The sequence below is a fragment of the Neopsephotus bourkii genome, unplaced genomic scaffold, assembly GCF_033783945.1.
Source record: "Neopsephotus bourkii isolate Nb327-2 ecotype Australia unplaced genomic scaffold, CSIRO-AGI_Nbou_v1 NB_58, whole genome shotgun sequence".
In the NCBI taxonomy this organism is placed as follows: Eukaryota; Metazoa; Chordata; class Aves; order Psittaciformes; family Psittacidae; genus Neopsephotus; species Neopsephotus bourkii.
The window spans coordinates 101408-125741 of record NW_026900575.1 but is presented as its reverse complement, the minus strand read 5'-3'; the positions used below and the strand labels follow the sequence as shown (position 1 = coordinate 125741).

At 40.4% G+C, this 24334-nt stretch overlaps 1 protein-coding gene across 1 annotated transcript in view; it reads left to right on the top strand.

Moving 5' to 3' along the window:
- LOC133212134 (hippocampus abundant transcript-like protein 1) overlaps nt 1–23493 on the top strand; it is a 36112-nt gene extending 12619 nt beyond the window's left edge. Inside the window, 10 exon segments of the mRNA XM_061353192.1 lie at nt 4020–4147; nt 5007–5121; nt 6986–7204; nt 8352–8465; nt 8978–9049; nt 15005–15117; nt 15968–16065; nt 17874–18031; nt 23000–23195; nt 23198–23493. Of these exon segments, the coding sequence (XP_061209176.1) occupies nt 4020–4147; nt 5007–5121; nt 6986–7204; nt 8352–8465; nt 8978–9049; nt 15005–15117; nt 15968–16065; nt 17874–18031; nt 23000–23195; nt 23198–23253 (1269 nt within the window). The 3' untranslated portion in view covers nt 23254–23493.
- The last annotated feature ends 841 nt before the right edge of the window (nt 23494–24334 follow it).

Genomic DNA, 24334 nt, shown 5'->3' with positions numbered 1-24334 from the left:
CAGATACTGGAAGGCTGCTATGAGGTCTCCACGCAGCCTTCTCTTCTCCAGGCTGAACAGCGCCAACTTTCTCAGCCGATCTACATATTGGAGGTGCTCCAGTCCCCTTATCATTCTTGTGGCCCTCCTCTGAAATTGTTCCAACAGATCCATGTCCTTTTTATGTTGAGGACACCAGAACTGTACACAATACTACAAGTGAGGTCTCACGAGAGCAGAATAAAGGGGCAGGATCTCCTCCTTTGACCTGCTGGTCACACTCCTTTTGATGCAGCCCAGGATACGGTTGGCTTTCTGGGCTGCGAGCGCACACTGCTGGCTCATGTTCATTTTCTCATCAACCAGCACCCCCAATTCCTTCTCCGCAGGGCTGCTCTGAATCTCTTCTCTGAGCAGCCTGTAGCTGTGTCTGGGATTGCTCTGACCCAGGTGTAGGACCTTGCACTTGGCATGGTTAAACTTCATGAGGTTGGCATCAGCCCACCTCACAAGCCTGTCAAGGTCCCTCTGGATGGCATTCCTTCCCTCCAGCGTATCAACCGAACCACACAGCTTGGTGTCATTGGCAAACTTGCTGAGGGCGCACTCAATCCCACTGTCCGTGTCAGTGACGAAGATGTTGAGCAAGACCGGTCCCAACACCGATCCCTGAGGGACACCACTCATTACTGGTCTCCAGCTGGACATTGAGCCACTGACCACAACTCTTTGTGTGCGGCCATCTAGCCAGTTCTTTATCCACCGAGTGGTCCATTCATCAAATTGATGTCTCTCCAATTTAGAGACAAGAATGTTGTGTGGGACAGTGTTGGAACGCTTTACACAAATCCAGGTAGATGACATCAACTGCTCTACCGCTGTCCATCAGTTCTGTAGCCCCATCATAGAAGGCCACCAAATTGGTCAGGCAGGATTTCCCTTTGGTGAAGCCATGCTGGCTGTCACCAAGCACCTTGTTGTTTTTCATGTGCCTTACCATGCCTTCCACGAGAATCTGCTGCAAGATTTTGCCAGGCACAGATGTGAGACTGACTGGGCTGTAATTCCCCGGGTCGTCCATTTTCTCCTTCTTGAAAATGGGGGTTATATTTCCCTTTTTCCAGTCGTCGGGAACTTCACCTGACTGCCATGATTTTTCAAATATGATGGACAGCGGCTTAGCAACTTCATTCGCCAGCTCCTTCAGGACCCATGGATGGATTTCATCAGGACCCATGGACTTGTGCATGTTCAGATTTTTAAGATGGTCTCAAACCAATTCCTCTCCTACAGTGGGCCCAAGGTCTTCATTCTCACAGTCCCTGTGTCTGCCTTCCAAGACTTGGGTGGTGCGGTCAGAGCCTTTGCTAGAGAAGACCGAGGCAAAGAAGTCATTCAGAACCTCAGCCTTCTCCAAATCCTGTGTAGCTAGTTCACCCGAGAGCATCCTGAGGGGGCCTACGTTCTCCCTAATCTGTTTTTTATTTGCTATGTACATGTAGAATCCCTTCTTGTTATCCTTAATATCCCTAGCCAAGTTTAATTCTAACTGGGCCTTAGCTTTCCTAACCTGGTCTCTAGCTTCGTGGACAATAACTTTGTACTCTTCCCAGGCCACCTGTCCTTGCTTCCACTTTCTATAAAACTCTTTTTTCGTTTGAATTTTCCTCAGCAGCTCCTTATCCATCCAAGGAGGTCTCCTGGCACTCCTGCTGCACTTCCTTCTAGTTGGGATGCAACACTCCTGAGCTTGTAGCAGGTGATCCTTGAAGACCAACCAAGAATCTTGGGCCCCCCTCGCCCCTAGGGCTATATCCCATGGAACCTTACTAAGCAGGGTTCTGAAGAGGCCAAAGTCTGCTTTTTGGAAGTCTAGGGCAGTGAGCTTGCTGCACGCTCTTCTCACTGTCCTAAGGATCTCAAATTCAACCATCTCGTGGTCGCTGCATCCAAGGCTGCCCTGCAGTGCCATGTTTCCAACGAGCCCTTCCCTGTTGGTGAGCACAAGTTCAAGCATGGCACCTCCCCTTGTCGGTTCCTCTATTACTTGCAGAAGGAAGTTGTCTTCCACATAATCGAGGAACCTCCTGGATTGCTTGTGCTGGGCAGTACCGTTATTCCAACAGATGTCAGGGTGGTTGAAGTCACCCATGAGAACGAGGGCCTGTGAGCGTGAGGCTTTTCCTATCTGCCTATAGGGTGCTTCATCCGCAGATTCCTCTTGATCAGGTGGTCTATAACATACCCCCACAGTAATGTCTCCCATCGCTGTTTTCCTTTTAACCCTGACCCACGAGCTCTCTGTTAACTGCTCACCTGTCCCCAGACAGAGTTCCATACTCTCCAGCCTATCCCTAACAAAGGGCAACTCCCCCTCCGCACCTGCCAGGCCTGTCTTTTCTGAAGACCCTGTAACATTCCATTCCAACACTCCAGTCATAGGAGCCATCCCACCATGTTTCTGTGATGCCTATAATATCATAGTCCCGTAGAAGAGCACACATGTCTAATTCCTCTTGTTTGTTCCCCGTGCTACGGGCATTTGTATAGAGGCATCTGAGCCGAGCTCCAAATGAAGCTGGCTCATTGGCTGGAGCAGCCAGAATATCTCTGAATTGGTCCAAGCATTTATTATAGCTGCTGGCAACTGACTAGGAGTGGCGGGATGGAATGATGCCCCCCTCGCCCAACACATCTAGTTTAAAGCATCCTTGACCAGTCTGGCAAGCCTCCTGCCAAAACTGCCCTTCTTTATTGGACCAGCTCCACCAGCCCCCGCTAGACCTAACTTCCTAGACATCCTTGTCTCTGAATTGGAAAGACGTGGGTTTGACAGATGGACCACTGAGTGGATATGGAATAGGCTTGAGGGTTGCACTCTCAAAGAGTTATAGTGAACAGCTCGATACTTGAGTGGAGACCAATGAGAATTGGTGTCCCTCTAGGACTGGTATTGGGACCGGCGCTGTTTAACGTCTTTGTCAGAGACAATGCCAAATGCAAGGTTCCAGTTCTGCACCTGGGTTGGGACAATCCCAAGCACAGATGCAGGCTGGGTGGAGAATGGATTGAGAGCAGCCATGAGGAGAGAGACTTGAGTGTGTTGGTTGATGAGAAGCAAAACGTGACTCCGCAATGTGCATTTGCAGGCCAGAAAGCCAACCGTGTTCTGCGTCCAAAGAAGCATGGCCAGCAGGCCAAGGGAGATGATTCTCCCCGTGTGCTCTGCTCTCATGAGTCCTCACCTGCAGTGTCACATCCAGTCTGGGGCCCCCAATGCAAGAGGCATGTGGACCTGCTTGAGCAAGTGCAGAAGAGGGCCATGAAGATGGTCAGGGCAGGAGCAGCTCTCCTGTGAAGAGAGGCTGAGAGAGCTGGGTTTGTTTAACCTGGAGAAGAGAAGGCTGCCTGCAGAAGAGGCAGCCTGCAGAAGAGAAGAGAAGGGGACCTGCAAGCAATCTGGAAAGGCCCTTTCTAGAAGGGCTTCTACTGATAGGCAAGGGGTAACATCTTTAAACTGAAAAGGGCATATTTAGGTTAGATGTTAGGAAGAAATTCTTTACTGTGAGGATGGTGAGACCTTGGCACACGTTGCTCGGAGAAGCTGTGGGCACCCCTCTCCTGGCAGTGTGCAAGGCCAGGTTGGATGGGGCTTTGAGCAACGTGGTGTAGTGGATGGTGGCTTGGAACTAGATGATCTTTAAGGTTCCTTCCAACATAAACTGTTCTATAATATGATATTTTTGGGGTTTTATTGTAGCTTTTGCAGTCTGTGGTACTTCTGTATTGAATTAAATTGATTTTGAAGAAATATATGGGTTTTTTTTTGGTTTGTTTTTTTTTTTCAGTGCAGTTAGGTTGTATAGATTTTAAATACAAAACATCAGAATCATTAAAAAGTAGAAGTTTCGTACTGTTTCAGTTAACTACAATTTTGTCGTTAATTTTAAGTCGAGTTTGCTGGTAGTTCTATGTTGTCAAGTAAAACTTGGAAATGTGTATATATATACACATATTAATTGTTTTTTTTTCTGTCACAGGGCTTTTTCTCTTTTCTTAGTGCTCCGCTAATAGGTGCTCTATCAGATGCATGGGGAAGAAAATATTTTCTTCTTATTACAGTTTTCTTCACTTGTGCCCCAATTCCATTAATGAGAATAAGTCCATGGTAAGTGGTAGAGACAGAATAATAGCAAGGTTCTCAATACAGAAGGAATCCAAGCAGACAAGTTTGGGGAAGTGGGAGAGCGACAATGAGACAAGAGGAATGCCATTTTCCATTCAAAATGTGGTTGTGATATTCTGTAGCTTTTCGAGTGTTAAAAATGTAACTAAATCGCATTTTATAAGTTCTACTTTTAAGGTACACAAGTATAACTAATTAAATGGTTCAATAGTCCTTTCTAACTCGGTTTTAAGCTCAGATGTTAATTTTTATTCCCCCGGGTAGTAAAAATGCTGTAAGAAACATACTTGTAAAACCGAATGAACCTGGGAATTTATTTACAACAGAAAAGTATAATTGCTGTAAATTAGATCCTTTAAGTCTTTATTAGGCAACTTTGAAGTCTTAACTGAGTGCAATTGACTTGGCTTCAGTTTTATTTACGTTCATTGTGTAGTGTAGAAGGATTACAAAAGAAGTTTGTGTACACCGAGTGCATTGAGAGTTTAGTTTCTGAAGCATTATATGTGATACATTATTCCTCAATTGGCTGAAAAATCTAAGTTCTCAGATATTTAATTTTTTATAACTTAAGCTTCTTCAGCTTTGAGAGTGAAAATATATAGGCAGCCTGTCCTGAAAGGACCACTTACTTCAGGCTGATGTAAAGTAAATAGTAGAATATAAAAAATTAAAATGCTGTGTTTCAGTATTTAGGTGAGACTATGTCATTCATCTCTAGTAAAGGTGTATGTTAGTTCTTGAGGAACACTTCTCATAGCTTAAATACAAACTTGATTGATTAGTAAGATAGCTAGACGTCTTAGCTTAAACTTTCTAATTGTTGCTTTTAAATCATTAGGTGGTACTTCGCTTTGATTTCGGTGTCTGGAATCTTTTCTGTTACCTTTTCTGTAATATTTGCTTATGTAGCTGATGTAACACAAGAACATGAAAGAATTACAGCGTATGGACTGGTAAGATATGCTAAACGTGGAAAAAAAAGGTCAGATTATGACCTTCGTATTGAACTTGTGTTTTGGTGCACAGATTGTTTCCTGGTTAATGTAATGAGATTGATAGAGAAAAGAGTGAATATGAAGCATCAAGGCACTGTGTAAGAGTTTGGGAAATACACGTTAGACTCTTCAGTGTCTCACAGACTGCTCTGTGCTCATAAGAACAGAGTAAGAATTTGACAACTTTATCTGCATAGAAGGCACATGTAACAAAACAGGTTTTAAGTTTTGTAGGCTGAACAAGAAATGTTCCTAAGGGTTATTTAATACCTGTTATTTAATAAAAGTTACTTAGTACTTTAATCTAGCAATATCTTTCCACCACACATAAATTGCACTTTATGTGATTTCTTTCAAATACAGAATGGCTTCTGTAGTCAAAATAGTCAGGAAGGGTGAAAATGCATAATGTAGTAGTTTTGTTAACTTTGTTGTGACTTTTTTTAGTTAGCAAGAGAGAAAGAAAATGGTTCAGATTAGTACAAACTAACCTTTTCAGTAATAATGTAATTCTTGCTTAGTTTGCTTTCATGAGTACCTATATTGGTTTAGGTTTTGCAGACCCATTGGTAGATGCCCATTGGTAGATGCCCTTAGCTTTTGAAAGTCATTTATCCCTTCATCCTCTGTGCCTATGTTTTCACTACACAGGTATTCATGGACTTGAGTTTTTGGCTGACTGTACTGTATTTGAGCTGTTAAGGTTTCCATTTCTTTTTAGCCTTAGAGGTGGATGATTCCTCAGAAGTTGGTTTAACAGTTAAGAAAGTAAAGGACTTAGTTCTCTTCACCAGACTTGTGTGTATTGTTTAGCAGAGCAGACAACAGGTGCAAAAGTTCTCGAATCCCCTCTTTATTTCTCCTGCCTTTAAAGAGGACTTCAAGTATATATTGATAGAACATATATTTCCTGTCTTCAGACAGGTGTGTTTTGTTTGGGTTTTTGTTGTTTGTTCACAGAAACACCTTCATCTGAAATTCTTTAAAGCGACAGACAAAAGTGTGGTTGTTTTGATGAGGACTGTATCTCTTTCTAATCTGTTACACCTTTGCCTTAAGACTTTTTTTCTATCTTTGCATAAAGCTAAATTTCTAGTTTGTGTTCTTATTCTGTAAAACAGTTCTGCGGAATGTTTTTAGTTTGGGCACTGGAAAAGAGTAGTCATTAAAAAACCCAAACATACCAGCTTTATTACAACCTTTCCTGAAGGTTTTAATAGTGAAATTTAACTACAGTACTTGATTTTTCATCATGTTCCAATGTATATTAATATAGTAAGTGCCCTGTAGCTGCTTGTCACTACAGCATAATATGAAGCAAAGCAGTTATTGAAGATGTAGCTAATGATTTTCTAGTTTGCTGTGCTAACTTATGGTTGTTACGTATTTAAAATGCAAACTGTTAACAAAGCCATTATGTATTATTCTATGTATTACCCAGAGTGCTGAGGCTCAGGTTCGCTTAGGCAGGCATTTAAATGTGCTGACAACTTTTTCAGTGGTAATTGGAAAACAACCATTTTAGAGCATTTGAATGTAAGAGCTGTTTCTTTTGGGCCAAACTTGCTCTTTAACTGCTGTCTCCTCTGGTGGGCTGTGGAGGAGGATGGGGAAATGGGAAATTTTATCCTGACCCCTGTTTACTGTGGTTTTTTTTGTTTGTTTGTTTTTTCTTTTTTTTTTTCTTTGTGGGTTTTTTTTTTACTTAATTTTGACTGGTGTTATTTTCAAAACCACATTTCTGGGGAGGGGTGGTTGCTTCATTTTTCTTCAGTGGCAGAACGACTACTTTGAGAAATTTGTGAACTGTTCTTGTGTGCAGGTATCTGCCACTTTTGCAGCAAGTTTGGTAACTAGTCCTGCCATTGGAGCATACTTGTCTGCCAGTTATGGAGATAACCTCGTCGTGCTAGTGGCCACATTGGTGGCAGTTGTGGACATCTGTTTCATTCTGCTAGCTGTACCTGAATCTCTGCCAGAAAAAATAAGACCAGCTTCATGGGGAGCTTCTATATCATGGGAACAAGCAGATCTTTTCGCAGTAAGAGTAATAAGTAATTAATAATTAGTTGATGATTGATCAATAATAATTAATTCCATTTTATAAGCTTGAGAAATTTTTAATCTTATTTCTAGATTGACTGTTCAGTATACCATAATCTCTGTTCTTTACTCTTGCATGAAAGGTCTAGCTACACTTAAAAACTGAAACCAAACTTTATGGATTAAATAATTCTTGACTAGGAAACAATGTTTGGTTTGAAATCCAAAAAGAAAATGCTTTCCTTTTCTAACTTATTCTGTTTTATCGTAAGAGAAATGCTGAATATTTACTCTGCTACAGACCCTCAAACCTGATCCTGTAAGACTTTCCATGTTCATCTTATGCTTCCTAGTTTTGGTTGGCAACATGTCTCCCCACTTCTGAATTCCACTTTTGGCTGTATTTGATTTCTTTTTAATCTAGAATGAATCTGTAAAGCCTGATTTTCCTACAGGCATATATTTGAAGGGTTAAAACATGCAGTTATTCTAGTGACTTGTTCACTTATTTACACTTACTTAGCTAATTTGTGTTTGTGTTACACCTTGACGTCTTAAGAGAGGAAGGAGTGATTGTGCTTCATGAGGTTTCATCTTGCTGGGAACTGCTTATGAATGCTAAGAGATGAGTGACAATCTTGAAAGACTGCAGTTAAAAGAATTTGTGTTCCACAATTTATTAGTTACTCGAAGTGATTCATATTATGGGTAAACAACTATAAGGTGAACAAGTATAAGGGTGAACAAGGAAAATAATAGTTTGGGAAGAGAACCAGTTGTAATGAGGCTATATTATTTGCTAACATCTTTCTGAACAGATTGTTATGGAGATTGGTTGGAAGATATGCATTTCCCTAAATACTGTATGATGCTGTTTTCAGTGAATACTTGTAATTTGGCACTGAGTAGTAGCTTCAAAATCAAAGGACACTTTGCAAAAGAATCAGATACCTCAAGCCATATATAACAGGAAGTTGTTTAGAACTTAATGTTCAGCTTATCTGTTTCCATGTGTGATTTTTTTAATGACTTTTGCTTAACTGATGTGCATGGTTAAAACATTTTTAAAAAGTGAATTTACCTTCTGCTTTCTCTGTGCTTTCATTAGATTTTGTATAAGTGTTCCAATACTTGTTTCTCTACAGTCTTTGAAGAAGGTTAGAAAAGATTCTACAGTTCTCCTGATATGCATTACAGTGTTCCTCTCCTATCTGCCTGAGGCTGGCCAGTATTCAAGCTTTTTTCTGTACTTGCGACAGGTAAACGTTGGTCTCTTCGTGTCTCACTAAGGACATTTAAATAAGTATTCCCTAAGACATGTTTCTTATTGAAGACTTTGCTCAGAAAACTGTTCTGGCAAAATACAGCTTTAAAAAATAAAGTCGGTGTACTTTGCTAAGCCAAGACTTGACTCCTGGTGCATAAACCCTGGCATAAGTTTAAGCATGTGTTCATAAAGTTGTGATACATATATACAAGCAGTTTGTATATTTTGAGATGGGATCTTGCCTATTGAAAAGCTGTTGTGTCTGTGGGAGTTTCCAAATACATTACTTCCTCTGTTTCCTTTTTTGAAGGCATTATTTTTCTTCTTGTGTTGATTTCTTGTCAATTGATCAAGTTAGGGATTATTCTTGAAAGAGGACGCTTCCTGTATAGATTTAGATTATAAGCAGAGATCAGTGTTTTCTTTGAAAAAGATACCTCTTTGCTTGTGATTGTTTTGGATTGTGTTTGGCATTTGTTTTATGTATTTTCTGCTTCTCTTCAGATTATAGGTTTTGGATCTGCCAGCATTGCAGCGTTTATTGCTGTGGTAGGCATTCTGTCTATAGTAGCTCAGGTAAGCTGTATTCTTTTTAGCATTTAATTAGATGGTACAAACTGTATGTCAAGGCGCGCTCTTCAGACTATTAAGTCTATAAACTTCTTACGTGCTCTAAAATGCCAGTATATCTTGCATTTACTAAATGTTATATTCATTTCTTTCTGTAACTTGCTGAGGTGTTCAGCTCTGGAGGATGCACGTTTCACAGAGGAGCTGGGGATCATAGTGTATGGGGTGGAAGGTTCATGAGCCTGGAAAACTCCAGGGGAGTGCCAAGACCTGACAGAGCCAGCAGCTCACATGAGAACAGCTGATGATGCATGTGTGAGGCCTGGAGTAACAGCGGTCACCCTCTACTCCCACACATGGCAGCCCTGGGGAGCATGGGTGACCAGGAGCACCACCAACAGGACAGTCCAACAAGGCACAGCACGTCGGCTGGGTTGTGGTGCAGCGGGTTGTGAGGCAGTTCACTTCGGAGGCTGTGTCTTTGAAGGACAGATATTCCACTGCCAAGTAGAGAGACTTGAAGTCCAATAACCCAGCAACTGAGCACCATTCTGTGGCCACCTGCACAGGTCAGACCCTCAAGGCAGAATGGTGGGCACTCACGAGAGAAAAGGCTGTGGTGTTGGCTGGGGGATCTGCTCCAATGCCTGCACCCAGATGAAGCTGCTGAAGGGAGAGGCTGCAGAGCAGAACTGGAGTGCAGGAAATACCCAGACCTTTCTCCTGGGGTAGGGACAGGCAGGAGACCTGCCTGCAGAAGGTGTGCTTAAGTGGAAAACCTCCTACAGCAGGTGGCTGAGCTGCAGAAGGCAGTGAGAAGGCTGTGCAACATCAAGGAGACTAAGAAGGTATTAGCTGGTTCCAAGCACAGTCTGCAGTGGACCCACAGCCAAAAAGACAAGAATTCCCCTCCAGCCCCCACAAAAGGGAATGGGCCAATAACACAGGATTGAAGCTTGCAGTGAGAAGGACCTGCAGGAGGGAGAAGCATCCCCAAAGTCTAGAGGTACCCGTGCTGAACTGCATTAGACTAAAGAGGAAAGAACTGTCACATCAGAAGAGAGGCTGGAGCTGAATACAGCAGCCCAGTCTGCTCCCTGTGTAACAACCAACACAACTAAGAAAAGATGATAGTTGATACTGATAGGCAACTCTCTTCTGTGAAGTACGAGACACCCATTTGCTGACCTGACACACTTTCTAGAGAGGTGTGCTGTTTACCAGGGGCTAATAATCAGGGGTGTCACCGAGAAACTACAAAGCCTTGTGAAGTTCACTAACTATTATTTGCTGCTGTTGTTTACATGGGCACCAGTGGTCCTCCTCAGACTGCTCCTTGCTGTACCAAGAAAGATTACATAACTCTTGTAGCAGCTCTAAGGGACTCCAGAGTGCAGGTAGCTTTTTCATTAATCCGTCCAGTCAGAGGGAAAGGGTTTGAAAGGGTCAGCTGAGTCTAAGTGATTATAGGTTATGGACTGGTGCCACAGCCAGGGGTTTGGCAACCTAGACCATGGGGCTCACTTTGAGAAACTTGGTCTGCTGTGGGCTGATGGGGCTTGTCTGTCAGAGAAGGGAAAGAGCATCTTTGGTCATAAGCTTGCCAACATGGTGAAGAAAGCTTTAAACTAGAGTTGCCAGGGGAGAGGAACCTCAATCCATACTGTTCTTACCATTCTAACCAGTTTGATGCCAGTGCCAGTGAGAGATGCATATTCTGGAGAGGGAACACAGTTCAGCCGGAGAACACCTGAATAGCAGCAGAAAGAAAATTCCAGCTACCCCAGCCAGTAAATCAGCTTCAGTGGGAGACCACCTTAAATGCCTGTATGCCAATACATGTAGCATGGGGAGTAAACAAGAGGAGTTGGAGACGTATGCATGCCTGCAGGGCTGTGATCTTCTTGTCATCATGAAGATGTGGTGGGATGGCTCCTATGACCAGAGTGTTCAGATGGAAGCATATCAGCTTATTCAGAAAGGGCAGGCAAGGGAGAAGAAGAGGGGCTGTTGCCCTCAGTGACAGTGGACAGCTGGAGTGCATGGAGCTTCACGTGGGGGTAGATGAAGAGCTGATTGAGAATTCATAGGTCAGAATTAAAGGGAGGGCAGCGGCAGGTGACTTTGAAGCAGGGGTATGCTACAGACTCCCTGACAAGGAAGACTGAGTACATGAGAGCTTCTCTGTAGACAGGTAGGTGTGGCCTCATGTTCAAGAGGCCTTGCCCCCACATGGGACTTCAACCATCCTGTTATATCTGTTAGAGGGAGAACACAACAGGAAGTATGGAATCCAGGAGGTACCTGGAATTTGTTGACGGTATCTTCCCTCTTAAGTGATGAAGAAGACAACAAAGGACTATACTGGACTTTCTTTTCACCAACAAGGAGGAGATGGTGTGGAATGTAAAGCTGAAGGGCAGCCTTGGCGGCAATAACCAGGAAATAATGCCATTCAAGATCCTTAAGGTAGTGAGGAGGGCACACAGCAAGCTCACTGTCCTGTACTTCAGGAGACTAGACTTTGTCCCCTTTAGGGATTTCCTTGGTACATAGGATATACCACTGGGTGAAAAAGGGGCCCCCAAAAGCTGGTTAACATTCCAACGCCTTCAAGTTCAGGAGCATTGCATCCTGACAAAGAGGATGTTATGCATCAGGCTAGAAAAGCTAAAGCCCTGACAGAAGTAAATCTCACCAGGGACATCAAGGGCAGTGAGGAAAGATTCTGTAGGTATGCTGGCAATAAAAAGGAGACCAGGGAAATGTGGCCTCCCAGTGGAAGGAAACAGGAGACACTGTTACCTGGGATGTGGAGAATGGGGAAGTACTGAGTGACTTTTTTTCCTTGGTCTTCACCAGCAAGAGCTGCAGCCCAGAAGACATATGCAGACACTGAGAGAATGAAGAACCTCCCACTGCAGGGGACGAGGTTCAAGACCATCTAAGGACTTTGAAGTGCACGGGTCTGCGGGGCCCCGTGAGAGGCAACTACAGGTCCTGAGAGAAATGGCAGATAAAGTGCTTAAGCCAGTATCCATGATATTTGAGAAGTTGTGGCAGTCCAGTGATTGTTCCCACTGATGGAAAAGGGGAAATAGAATCCCTGTTTTTAAAAAGGGGGAAAAAAGGAAGACCCTGGATCAGTCTCATCTGAGTGCCTGGCAAAATCATGGAGCAAATCCATGCAGAAGCTATGCTCAGGGGCATGGAAAGTAAGGAAGTGGTTGGTACTGTCAGATCGTGCTTGATGAATATGGTGGCTTTCCAAGATGGGACTACGACATTAGTGAGTAATGAAGGTGTGAGTGACATCATCTGCCTGGACTTCCAGAAATCATTTGATGCTGTTCTGCATGACATCCTTGACTCTGAATTAGAAAGATGTGGGTTTGACAGATGGACCACTGAGTGGATATGGAATTGGCTTGAGGGTCGCACTCAAAGAGTTGTAGTGAACAGCTCGATACTTGAGCGGAGACCAATGAGAATTGGTGTCCCTCTAGGACTGGTATTGGGACCGGCGCTGTTTAACGTCTTTGTCAGAGACAATGCCAAATGCAAGGTTCCAGTTCTGCACCTGGGTTGGGACAATCCCAAGCACAGATGCAGGCTGGGTGGAGAATGGATTGAGAGCAGCCATGAGGAGAGAGACTTGAGTGTGTTGGTTGATGAGAAGCAAAACGTGACTCCGCAATGTGCATTTGCAGGCCAGAAAGCCAACCGTGTTCTGCGTCCAAAGAAGCATGGCCAGCAGGCCAAGGGAGATGATTCTCCCCGTGTGCTCTGCTCTCATGAGTCCTCACCTGCAGTGTCACATCCAGTCTGGGGCCCCCAATGCAAGAGGCATGTGGACCTGCTTGAGCAAGTGCAGAAGAGGGCCATGAAGATGGTCAGGGCAGGAGCAGCTCTCTTGTGAAGAGAGGCTGAGAGAGCTGGGTTTGTTTAACCTGGAGAAGAGAAGGCTGCCTGCAGAAGAGGCAGCCTGCAGAAGAGAAGAGAAGGGGACCTGCAAGCAATCTGGAAAGGCCCTTTCTAGAAGGGCTTCTACTGATAGGCAAGGGGTAACATCTTTAAACTGAAAAGGGCATATTTAGGTTAGATGTTAGGAAGAAATTCTTTACTGTGAGGATGGTGAGACCTTGGCACACGTTGCTCGGAGAAGCTGTGGGCACCCCTCTCCTGGCAGTGTGCAAGGCCAGGTTGGATGGGGCTGCGGGCAACCTGCTGTAGGGGTGGGATTTGGGTTGGAACTAGATGATCTTTAAGGTTCCTTCCAACACAAACCCTTCTATGGGTTATAACAAGGAGGTATATTAAACTAAAGTCATGTTCTTGCATCTCTTGATTTGGCTCATGTCAAATTTACATACAGACAATGCAGAAATTGACACTGTTGAGGGTTATTGAGGCTCAGCATGGGTACTGAGGAACCATGAAGAACTGTTATATTGCTTTTATGTATCTTAATTGGGAACAGTGAGCTGTTTTTTGTACAGGTGCTTTATACACTTTAGAAATCAAACATTTTTTATGATGTGATCTTTGGTATCTTTATGTGTACAGTTTTCCTGTCTTCTTCTTGTGTTAACTGGAAAAGGAATGACACATACTATGTAACCTTGTTGCCATTCTTAGCAGGCTGGAGGTCATAATGGTTTGATGTAAACAACACATTTCTCAGTGTCTACCAATTTTACTGGTGTCAGTTGTGTCCTTTACCAATTCAAGGCATTATTTTAATACTTCTTGTGTTGTTTGTTCTGATGCTGTTAATGTGCACTGACGTTTGCCAGTCATATTTTATCCAGACCCGTATTTTTTCTGAAAATCTTTGAGTTTTTGAAAAAGCTTTTTAACTCTTTGAGAAGTGTCACGTATTGAAACCACCTTTGCTTCCTAAAACTGGTTTGTGTTAGCATTTTGGATATTTCTAGAAAGAACTGATCACATGTGGATAGAATTACTGTATTCTTCCTGTTTGGTGTTTAAGCTGGCTTTGTCTCGAATGAGAACAAGAAAACTAGTATGAGATTTGTGTGAGAGGGGAAGTGTGCTCTGCTCTGCATTTTATTTTCCTTGGCTTTTTACTGATGTGTTGCTGAATTCTTTACGTAAAAAAAAAGAAAAAAAAGTGTGCTCTGTTAACTGAGTGAGGTTGTCCATACATACTTGGCCTTACTATGTGCAGTCTGCTTCTTGCCGTGAATGTGTTCCTGTTGTACCTGGATTGAGACCGCCTTGCCCCTCAGCAGAAACACTTCCAACAGATGAAAAACAGTGGTCTTCTGTTAGGATTTATTAGGAAATAAAAAGGTCGTATCAGTGGTGTAAAGAGTCAGCAGGAAATGTAATCAAAGATGCCTAGGAACTGACCTTGGCCAAATTTCACTGCATGTGGTAAAGTTGGAAAAGCATCAATATTTAGTTGTTTATTTTAATTGTAACTTTAGATAGTAATTCACCTGATCTAATGAGATTACTTTTGTTTGAGCTGAATCTTTTTTTTTTAATTAGTATTTAGATACTAGTAAATTTAAGTGACATAGTAAGTATATAGATACTGTTAAATTCAACCTATATCCAGCCTGTACTGTCTTAGCTTGGTACAAGCATTCATTGTGGAACTCTCTAGACTGCAATGAAACAGAATTGTAGAGGTGGAAACAAAAGCCTGTTTACAGTAGAAGCAGACACTGAGATAAAAAATCCATAGAGAAGGCAGTACATATGCTTCTCAGTGTCCTGAAGTGGAAATCCTTTAATAGTTAAGAATGTTTGTACATCAAATATTATGACTAGTCTCCATTTTGGATTTAATACTTGGAAGATAAGAGCACAAATAGTGTGAATTTCCTCAGCAGTTGAAAGCTCCTCTGAAATATTTTGTGTAGAAGGAGATATTACTTTGGCAATCTGGCTTTTTAAAATAACTTTTGTATTAACCAATTTCTCTTGCAGACTGTGTTTCTTGGTATCTTGATGAGGTCTATAGGGAACAAAAATACAGTTCTCCTTGGCCTTGGCTTTCAGATCCTTCAGTTGGCTTGGTATGGTTTTGGATCTCAGTCTTGGTAAGCACAGATTTTCATAGGTACATATCTGTTAAGGAACTGAAAATGTTTTTCCCGAGAAATTCTGCCAGTCAGTGTGGTTATCATGAGTATGTAAATGCTCTGTGAAATGAGCATTCTTGCATCTGCATTTTGCACATGTAGGCATGATAGAATATTCCAGGTATGTAGTGCAAGCTGCAGACCGACAGACCTTTTGGAAAAGGAGTAATTGCATCATTTTGGTCAACTGCGTTTTACATCTACAAATGTGGTTAAAACTTTTCCTTAAACTCACAAGCTAGTATGTTCTCTCCAGTAATTCCACTAGATCCATTCTATCAGTCAGTTACTGGACCTCTTTTTCTTTTATTTTCTAACATGCTATTCTACTATAAATATATTTGGTTTTTCTTCTGTTGGAAAAGCTGGAAGTGAAGTCAACTAGAAAAGTTGGAACAGCTGTTTCTTTACAAAGTTTATTGTACTAACAGCAATAAATGATAGCTCTTTATCAGAGCAATTTGTAGGGAGTTATACAAGGTAGAGAACAGCCTCACTGGGACACCCTGTGAGTGACATTGTTCCTTTGTACAGCCTTTGGCGAGGGAAAGTCTGTGTATTACTTCACTCCCACTCCCATCTTTTCCTTTGCTGTGAAGATAGTGTAGTATCAAATATGCTTCTGTTCAACAATCTCAGCATTATTTGTGGGAGGAAAGTAGGAAGAAAGCCCATACTGGATGATTTTCAGTCTTTAGATGTTTTAGTGAGAGTACTTTTGGAGGTACCCTTGTGGCACTTTTTGGAGGGGTGGAGAGAAGTTATATGAGCAGTCTCATTTTCAATTCAGATTATGTATTTAACACAGGATGATGTGGGTAGCAGGAGGTGTAGCAGCAATGTCAAGCATTACATTCCCGGCAATTGGTGCTCTGGTTTCACGAAATGCAGAGTCAGACCAACAAGGTGAGTATTGAATGAATTTCTGTTCCAGCATCAGACTGCTTTCTTAAATAACTCTTTTGGCTAGAAAGCAGAATACTCATCTAGGTGTACTTCTCAAATATGTTGATGAATAATGACTTCTTTGGTAGTAGTTGTGGAAGTCTGCCAATCTATCTAGAGAGAAAGGAAATACACAAGTTTATCAAATTTGCATTGCGAAATACATAGTTTCTGTCTGACCAGCTACATCTAGATTCCTGTAAAAGTACTGCAAAAGCAGCAAAAAGCAGAAGTGGTAACTTTCATGGTTCTTTTCCTTCCTCTTTCTTTATTAAAAGTAATATTCTCTAAATAGATAATGGGGATTATTGTAATAATGCCATATTTTTAATGGAAACTAAACCCACATTTTACTAGATTGAACGAAACGTACATGTAGCTCTATTTGTGTGAAAATTTGTCCCTATTTGTTATAATACTTAAGATTTTCAAGAAATAGGAAAGGAAACTTAAGTAGTTGGTCTGAGAAAACTGAAGAATTCATTGATTTTGATATGAAGGGGAATGAACAATCAGAAATATAACTTCATTTAAAATGAAGTGAGGGAGGGAGTCATCACAAAGTATAACACTGGCATATAATAGCTGGATTTAGTGTTCTCTGTAAAAAAAAAAAAAACAAAAAACAACCCAGTCTGTTCATATGAATTCTAAGTATCAGTCTTGCTGTAACACTGTACAACTTGGGAGTTAGATTAGTGCAGTTAAGTATGGGAGGTACCGTATTTTTAAAAGGGAGGTTTCTATCGAGTTTGAAAGGTGCAAAAGACAGTATTTTACATAGCCACCCTTTTTTGTTTCTAATAGAGTAATTTAAGAGTTTTGAAAGACTTTCATGTCATTAAATGGTTTACTTGAGAGAAATCACTGATTTTTTTCGTTGTGCATAGAGGAAACTACAGTTAATAGCTCAGGAATACAGTAGTTTCTAAAGTGAAGTTTTGCCACCTAGTGGCACAAAGAATTTAAGCTTACATGTTAGCCTTTGAAGAAAAATTTGGGTAACTTCCTTTTTTGACATGTTTTCTTTCCTTTTATTTTACAAGTTATTACTGCCTTGAGGAAGCAGGTGTCAAGACTACTGATACTGTGAGAATAGTGTTCTGTAGGATCTTAATCTGTAGGATTGTCACAAACCTTTTTACACTGTTGTCACAATCACTTAAGTTGAAACAGGACACCCATAGAACTCTGATTAGCTTTTAAAATAAACTAATATAAAACTGCAACCAGTCTAGTATTGCGAATTTATTACAGTATTGCTGAATATACTGCCCCAAAATTTGATACTACAGTAAATCCTGGAATTAGACTAAGGGGAAGAAATCTGTTACAGTTTGTGCTTATTTTGCCAGTGGCAGCCCTTAACACATAGATAGATTACTCTAAATTTCACTTGAAAATAAATTGAGCAGGTACCATGCTTAACCTCTGCGTTCTTCATTGTAGGCTTTAGGTGAAGGTGGAAGAACTAATGCAGAGCACTAGACTTGCAAACATGCACATAAATTTATTTACCGATTTTCAAAACTCATATTGTTCCCAGTAGCATGCAAGTACAGTAACAGACTGTGGTGTTGCAGAGAATTATTTAAATCCAGGAAAGCTTTCTTCAGTATGTTTCTTAAGATTTTAATAAGTAGAAATAATTATGTGGTGTGCTATTTTGGAACAGCCATTAAAATACACTTAGAGCTGTTGGCTCCCAAGGTTTAATTCTTGATTAGAAAAAAGTAATAATCCTGCTCTTATTCTCTTTTCTTCATTAGGTGTTGTCCAAGGAATAATAACTGGAGTAAGAGGTCTGTGCAATGGCCTGGGACCAGCACTGTATGGCTTTATTTTCTTTCTTTTTCATGTGGAGCTCAGTGAATTGCCACCTGATCAGACTTCTGGAAAGAAAACAATGCAAGATCCCAGTGATGAGGTAGATTTAAAATTTGATGTGAAGTTTGCAGTGTAGACACTGGTAAAAGGGTAAAAATCTTGTCATTTTTCGTTGATTTTTAAAGTCTTGATATCTGATTCTTGAGCTATATAATTCTTGCTTGTCACCTTTATTGAACCATTGAGATCACTTGTAAGCTAAATTTGATAGTAAATATTCAGATTTACAGTAGTAGCAGCTTTGGTTTCAGTATTTAACAGAATTGATTAACTTTCACATAAATCTCAAAACACAGATGTAATTCTGACTTACGGTGAAACATGAAATTTTCACAATAGGAAGATAATTTTTGGTAACTCAGTAAATTGTAGCGGGTTTATCTTTTAACTCACAGCAACAGGTTAATTATTTATGTGCTGGGTTTTTTGTGGGTTTTTTTGTGGTTTTTTTTTTCTTTGTTTTGTTTGTTTTTTTTTAAACAGCATGTTTAAAGCATTAATAATTTAAACCATTAAATTAAACAATGCTGTTCTATTCACCATCCTTTCTTACCTGGAGGAGAAGTTAATCCTATACAACATTTCTCCGGAAGTCACGGGCTCCATCAAAAGGAGCGTGACCAGCAGGTCGAAGGAGGTGATCCTGCCCTTTTACTTTGCTCTTGTGAGACCTCACTTGGAGTATTGTACACAGTTTTGGTGTCCTCAACATAAAAAGGACATAGAACTGTTGGAACAAGTCTGGAGGAGGACCATGGGGATGACCAGGGGACTGGAGCACCTCCCGTATGAAGACAGGCTGAGAAACTTGGGGCTGTTCAGCCTGAAGAAGAGAAGGCTGCGTGGAGACCTCCTAACAGCCTTCCAGTATTTGAAGGGGGCCTATAAGGATGCTGGGGGTGGACTCCTCATTAGAGACGGTAGTGACAGGACAAGGGTTAAGGGGTTCAAACTTAAACAGGAGAAGTTTAGATATAAGGAAGAAGTTCTTTGCTATGAGGGTGGTGAGGCACTGGAACAGGTTTCCCAAATGATTGGCAAATGCTCCATCCTTGGCAGTGTCCAAGGCCAGGTTGGTTAGGGCCTTGGTAGACTTGGTCTAGGGTGAGGTGTCCCTGCCCATGGCAGTGGGGTTGGAACTTGATTATCTTAGGGTCCTTTCCAACCCTTACTATTCTATGATTCATTAAGTCTCTCCAATCTCTTTTTATTTTTTTACTTTTTTTTTTTTTTTTAATCCCTTCCAACTTTGTTTCAGGTCTGCATTTTTGCTTGCTTTGTGCTTTCCTATTTGGCTTCCAAAATATCAAATGTGTTCTTACCAGAATTTGGAGGATCTTATGGACCTTTTTTCTTTTTTGCTTTATTGCTCTTACCTCTTCAGCTACTATGTCGTTACTTTGTCAAAATGCTAAGGGGGGGGGGGGGGTGCTCTGTAATTTGCTCAAGCGAACCAAATAGAGTAAGGGGGCAAAGACATTCTTTTTGTTGTACAAAAAGGAAACTGTAGTAAAATACTGGAAAACCTTTATAATAATGATTTCAGGTTTTCGAGAGCTTTGTCATGCTTCCATTACTTAAACTTTTGCTTTTGAACTCTTTTTTAAAGCATTGAGTCACATAAGCTTTTCTTGGGGACAGGGAGGCTGTTGCCTTTTCGACCTTGTACACACATGTCTTGTCACAAGTGATTTCAGTATGTTTTGTTACTGCAAGAATGTTCTCTTGGTTCTTTTTGTTGAAGTAGCCCAAATATATGCGATGAAGGAACTGACTGTTTCAGTAAGTTATACATGAGTCAAAACTTACGTTGTGGAATTTTCTAAAGCTTTTGGTTGAAGAAGTTCCTGTACTGAAGCATAATGTTAGAGCTTCTGTATGAAAAAAGGATTTTTCTAAGCTGCAAGTATAAATTAAACTGCTCCTTCAGATGTTCTTGTTTTCTTGAAAATCTAATTATTAAATAGGCATTTTTTAGTTATCAGTACAGCAAAATCAGTAAGTATTTGAGTAACTATTGTGTCAGTAGCACAGCTCTTATTATGTATGTACTCAAAGCTTTGTTAAATAACTGTAATTATATCTCTCCCTGTTAATAGTTACTAGGCATCTAACATGTAAAACTATTATTCCGGGGGGGGGGAACCCAAACAGTTTTTCCCTACTAATTCTTATGTTTAAGTCTAATATAAAATGCAAAAGAACTCCCCAATTTAAACAGTACATAGCTTTAAAAATTAATTTAAGTAAAATGAGTGGAAGTGAAAACCAGGGAATGCACTAAGATTAGACTAGGAAATTAGTGGGTGCGTACAAGCCTAGCTTGGATTTTGTTCAGTGTTTTAAATTGATAACTAGGAGTTGCTGTACAGGTATACACACTTTGAAAAATGTTATTTTGATTTTATTAAATGCTAATAAATTTTCAGTAAGAAGCGTTCTAATTACAAGTTTTAATAATCAAGACTTGTTTTAAGAAGTCACTGGAAGTCTTTGGAACTGCAGTTAACTGATGTGCAATGTCTTTTAGTCTGTGACAGGCATTGTTGTTTGTTATCTTCTGATGCTTAAGCTTTTATTCTACCCCTGCTTTTCAAAAGCTGTGAGTGTATATAAGCTCAATTGAGAATGCAGTGTTACTGTGCTGAACCTTGCTCAAACCCAGTATAGTGTTGAGGTAAATGAAAAATAGTTCTTCCTCCTTTGTTTCCACTGCTATGAGTATTACTGCAACTATAGTATATTTATATAGGTATTGTTAAAAATATTGATGTGAATCATAGAATCATAGAATATTTAGGGTTGGAAAGGACCTTAAGATCATCTAGTTCCAACCCCCCTGCCATTGGCAGGGACACCTCCCACTAAACCATGTCACCCAAGGCTCTGTCCAACCCAGCCTTGAACACTGCCAGGCATGGAGCATTCACAACTTCCCTGGGCAACCCATTCCAGTGCCTCACTACCCTTCAGTAAAAAACTTCCTTGTATCTAAGCTAAACTTTCCCTGTTTAAGTTTTAACCAGTTACCCCCTGTCCCATCACTACAGTCTCTAATGAAGAGTCCCTCTCCAGCATCCTTGTAGGCTCCCTACTACGCTGGTAGAAAATCTTTCCTCAGCATTAGTGAGCTGGAAATGCACAGCCAGACTCCCCTGGAACAGAATTAGTTCACCGGGCTAAGTATTACCTATGTAACAGCTCCAGGGAAAGACCTGAGAGTCATAACTCAGCCTGCATCTCACAGGCTGACTTAAGATCCCATCACCTTACAATTCTTCATTGAGCTAAGGCTCTCAGTGCTTGGAAATGCAGGTTTTTCCATGCACTAAGACTAGAAATTTTAATGTAAGGAGGAACAATTACAATTATCTGTCAGGTCTTTTGTAAAACATAGTACAGAACATTTCTTTAAATTAAAAAGTTCACCAACTTCTTAATTAAACTCAACTGACTATGCTCCTTAATTTTCTTACTAGAAAACATGGTTTCCAAACCTCTACATTCCCTCTCACCATCTTCTCTAAAGCCTTTCCCAAGTATCATAACTCTCTACATTTTCAGCACCCAGTAAGAGCAGAAAACCCCAGCAACAGAATGAAGGATACAGTTTAACTTCTGACACTGTCCCATTAAAAAAAAGAAACCAAAACAAAAAATGTTTAACTAGTGAAAGCTGATTATCGTCATAACTTTGTATTGTACCTTTCAGTTATAGTCTTCTGTGACCATTGATTGACAGAGTACTAAACCAAGTTCTTAGGTATAATGGGTTTGTTAACTTTCATGTTCAAACAGTGGTGACAGGAAAGTCTGAATGCAAATTTCAGTTGTTTAATTTGTAGAGTAAACGCAGGAGAACACAATCTAGTGGTCATCATTTGTGGTGAATTTTTTTCAACAGATTGAGCCTAATATTTTTTTTTTTAATTGCCTGTATGTGTTCATTTCTATTACTCTAGAGGACTAGACTATTACTTTTTTTTTTTTTTTAATCTCATGGAATTGTGAGAGGTGGAAAGTCACCACAGGTCACAGTGTTCCATCAAAGAACAGATCTGATGCACCTAGTCAAGAAAAAATGCGTTATCTGCTGTGTCGAGCATAAATAGTAAAAATTAGGCACATATCTTTTAATTTCCTTTTAAATAACTGGCAGTGCAGTAAGCAAATGCTTTTCAAAGCTTCTTACTCCATTTGATGAAATGCTGTAGTGAAATATTCAAAAGCTGTTCAGATAAATCATACAAATGATACTAATTTTTGGAAGTTTATTGCATTTTTTAAAAACTTGCAGGCTTAGCAGTACTTGAAAATTTAAGTAATACTGTTCATATAAATTCTGTTAATATGATTATATACTTTAAATTTAGACACCATCAGCTGAAAAAGCAGGCTTCTGCTTGTAATAAGGCTAGAGCAAGGGAAATACCCTATTGCTGTATGTTTAATTTCAGCTACCTTCCCATTTCATATTAGAATAATTTTCTGCATTTAATTTTGTAGAAAAGAAGTGCACTGGATTGACTGTTTCTGATTTTTATTTAGTCTCAGTTGACAAAAATACAGAGAAGTTGTTTAAAGACTAAAAAGAAATTGCTGGATTGCTGGCTTTTTTTATATGGTTTTGTCATCAAACTTAGCTGGTTTAAAACTAGTTTTATAAACTTTTTTATGATTGTTTTTAATTTTGGTTACAGGCATGTTGCCTAAAGGAAAAAAAATGCAAATAGGTATCAGTTAATGTCTGTTTCATCTGCTAGGCAATCCTAGTGTCAACTGGTAGTTTTGTGTGTGTTTCTGTTTCTTAGATCAGTGTGCAGATCAGGTGATGAATTCTTAGGGGTGCAGAAGATTCATGTTAAAGTGTGCATATGAACTTGTTTGCATAAACTTTATAGCCACTGTAAATATGTTTCCCATTATGCCCTGCCTTAAGGGTACAGTTCTTAATGCAGAAGTCAATGTCTGAAACTCTGAATTCTTTGATATGCTTGTTTCCCTGCAGAGAGCAATCATTCCTGGTCCACCCTTCCTGGTTGGAGCATGCATTGTTCTTCTGGCTTTCCTAGTTGCCTTATTTATTCCTGAGCACAGCAAAACCAGCAGTACCAGAAAACACAGCAGCAGCAGCAATACTCTGGGAAACAACCTAGACCGAAGTAGTGAAGAGGACATTGAACCGTTGCTGCAAGATAGCAGTGTATGAAGGCTACCTTTGAGAATACTGGAAAAAATTCATGCACTGAATTGCAGCTCTGAAAGCTTAGTGGGATGTGCAGAGATCTAGCCCCTGAAAAGAAGGCAGCTTCCCACGTGACAGGGGAACATCACATGCAGTATGATACTTAAGGTTGATACCATACCTGCAGGAGGGTTTGTTTAGCATAGCAGATCACAGCTGGGTGTGACTCAACCCAGTATTGGACTGCAAATGCTATGTCAATTCCTGGTATTGGCAGAAACGCAAATATACAGGCATCATGTAGGTTTTTTTTGGGTTTTTTTTTGTTTCTTTTTGTTCAAGTTTGAATGTTCCATTCCCAGAGTTGTATGCAAAATAACCAGGTTTGAGGCAGAATGGTTTCTGCCACCGCTGGTAAAGGTGATTTTGTGTCTCTTACGCCTTTTGTCTGCATGTTTATCGCATACAGTCCTCACAATGTGAGAGGGACTGATCTTACAGTTCTCGTATCTGTAATAGTGGTTATCAATAAAAGTAATACAATTTCTGAAGATATTCTGACTCTTCTCAAATATTATTAGAGAAAAAGAAATCCAGAAGCTACAAGAAAGCAATGATGAAACTGAGATAACTTTCGAGGATATATGATCACACATGACAGTCATTACCCATAAATAAAGATCATACTGGAGTCTTAAACCCACATTCCAGAACAGTCAGTTCTGAGCAGTTAAAGCAAATCCAGATGGCACCTGAGAGCACTGGTCACATTAACGTTTTCCTGATTAAAAATAACCCATAGAATTTTAACTATAAAATTAGCAGCATCAGAAATACGGAAACTTCTGGCTTCTGAGGTAGGAAAAACAGTGGATGCCAGAATAGTTTACATCAAGAAATATGTATATTTATTGCATTTTGTCACTTTATCTGCCATATGAAATGCTTCCTATTAATTCTTTTCACCCCTGCCTTAACTGCCATTTACTGTTCAGTTATTAATCATATTTAGCCTTCATATCACTGTCTTACCTGATGGATCTCATGGCTATATTCATATTAAATTTCCTTTCAAAAAGAGGCTTTAAAAGAGTTATGAATGTGTACAAATGTTCTAATTTTTAGAGACATTTTATGACAAAGAGATTTATATGTATT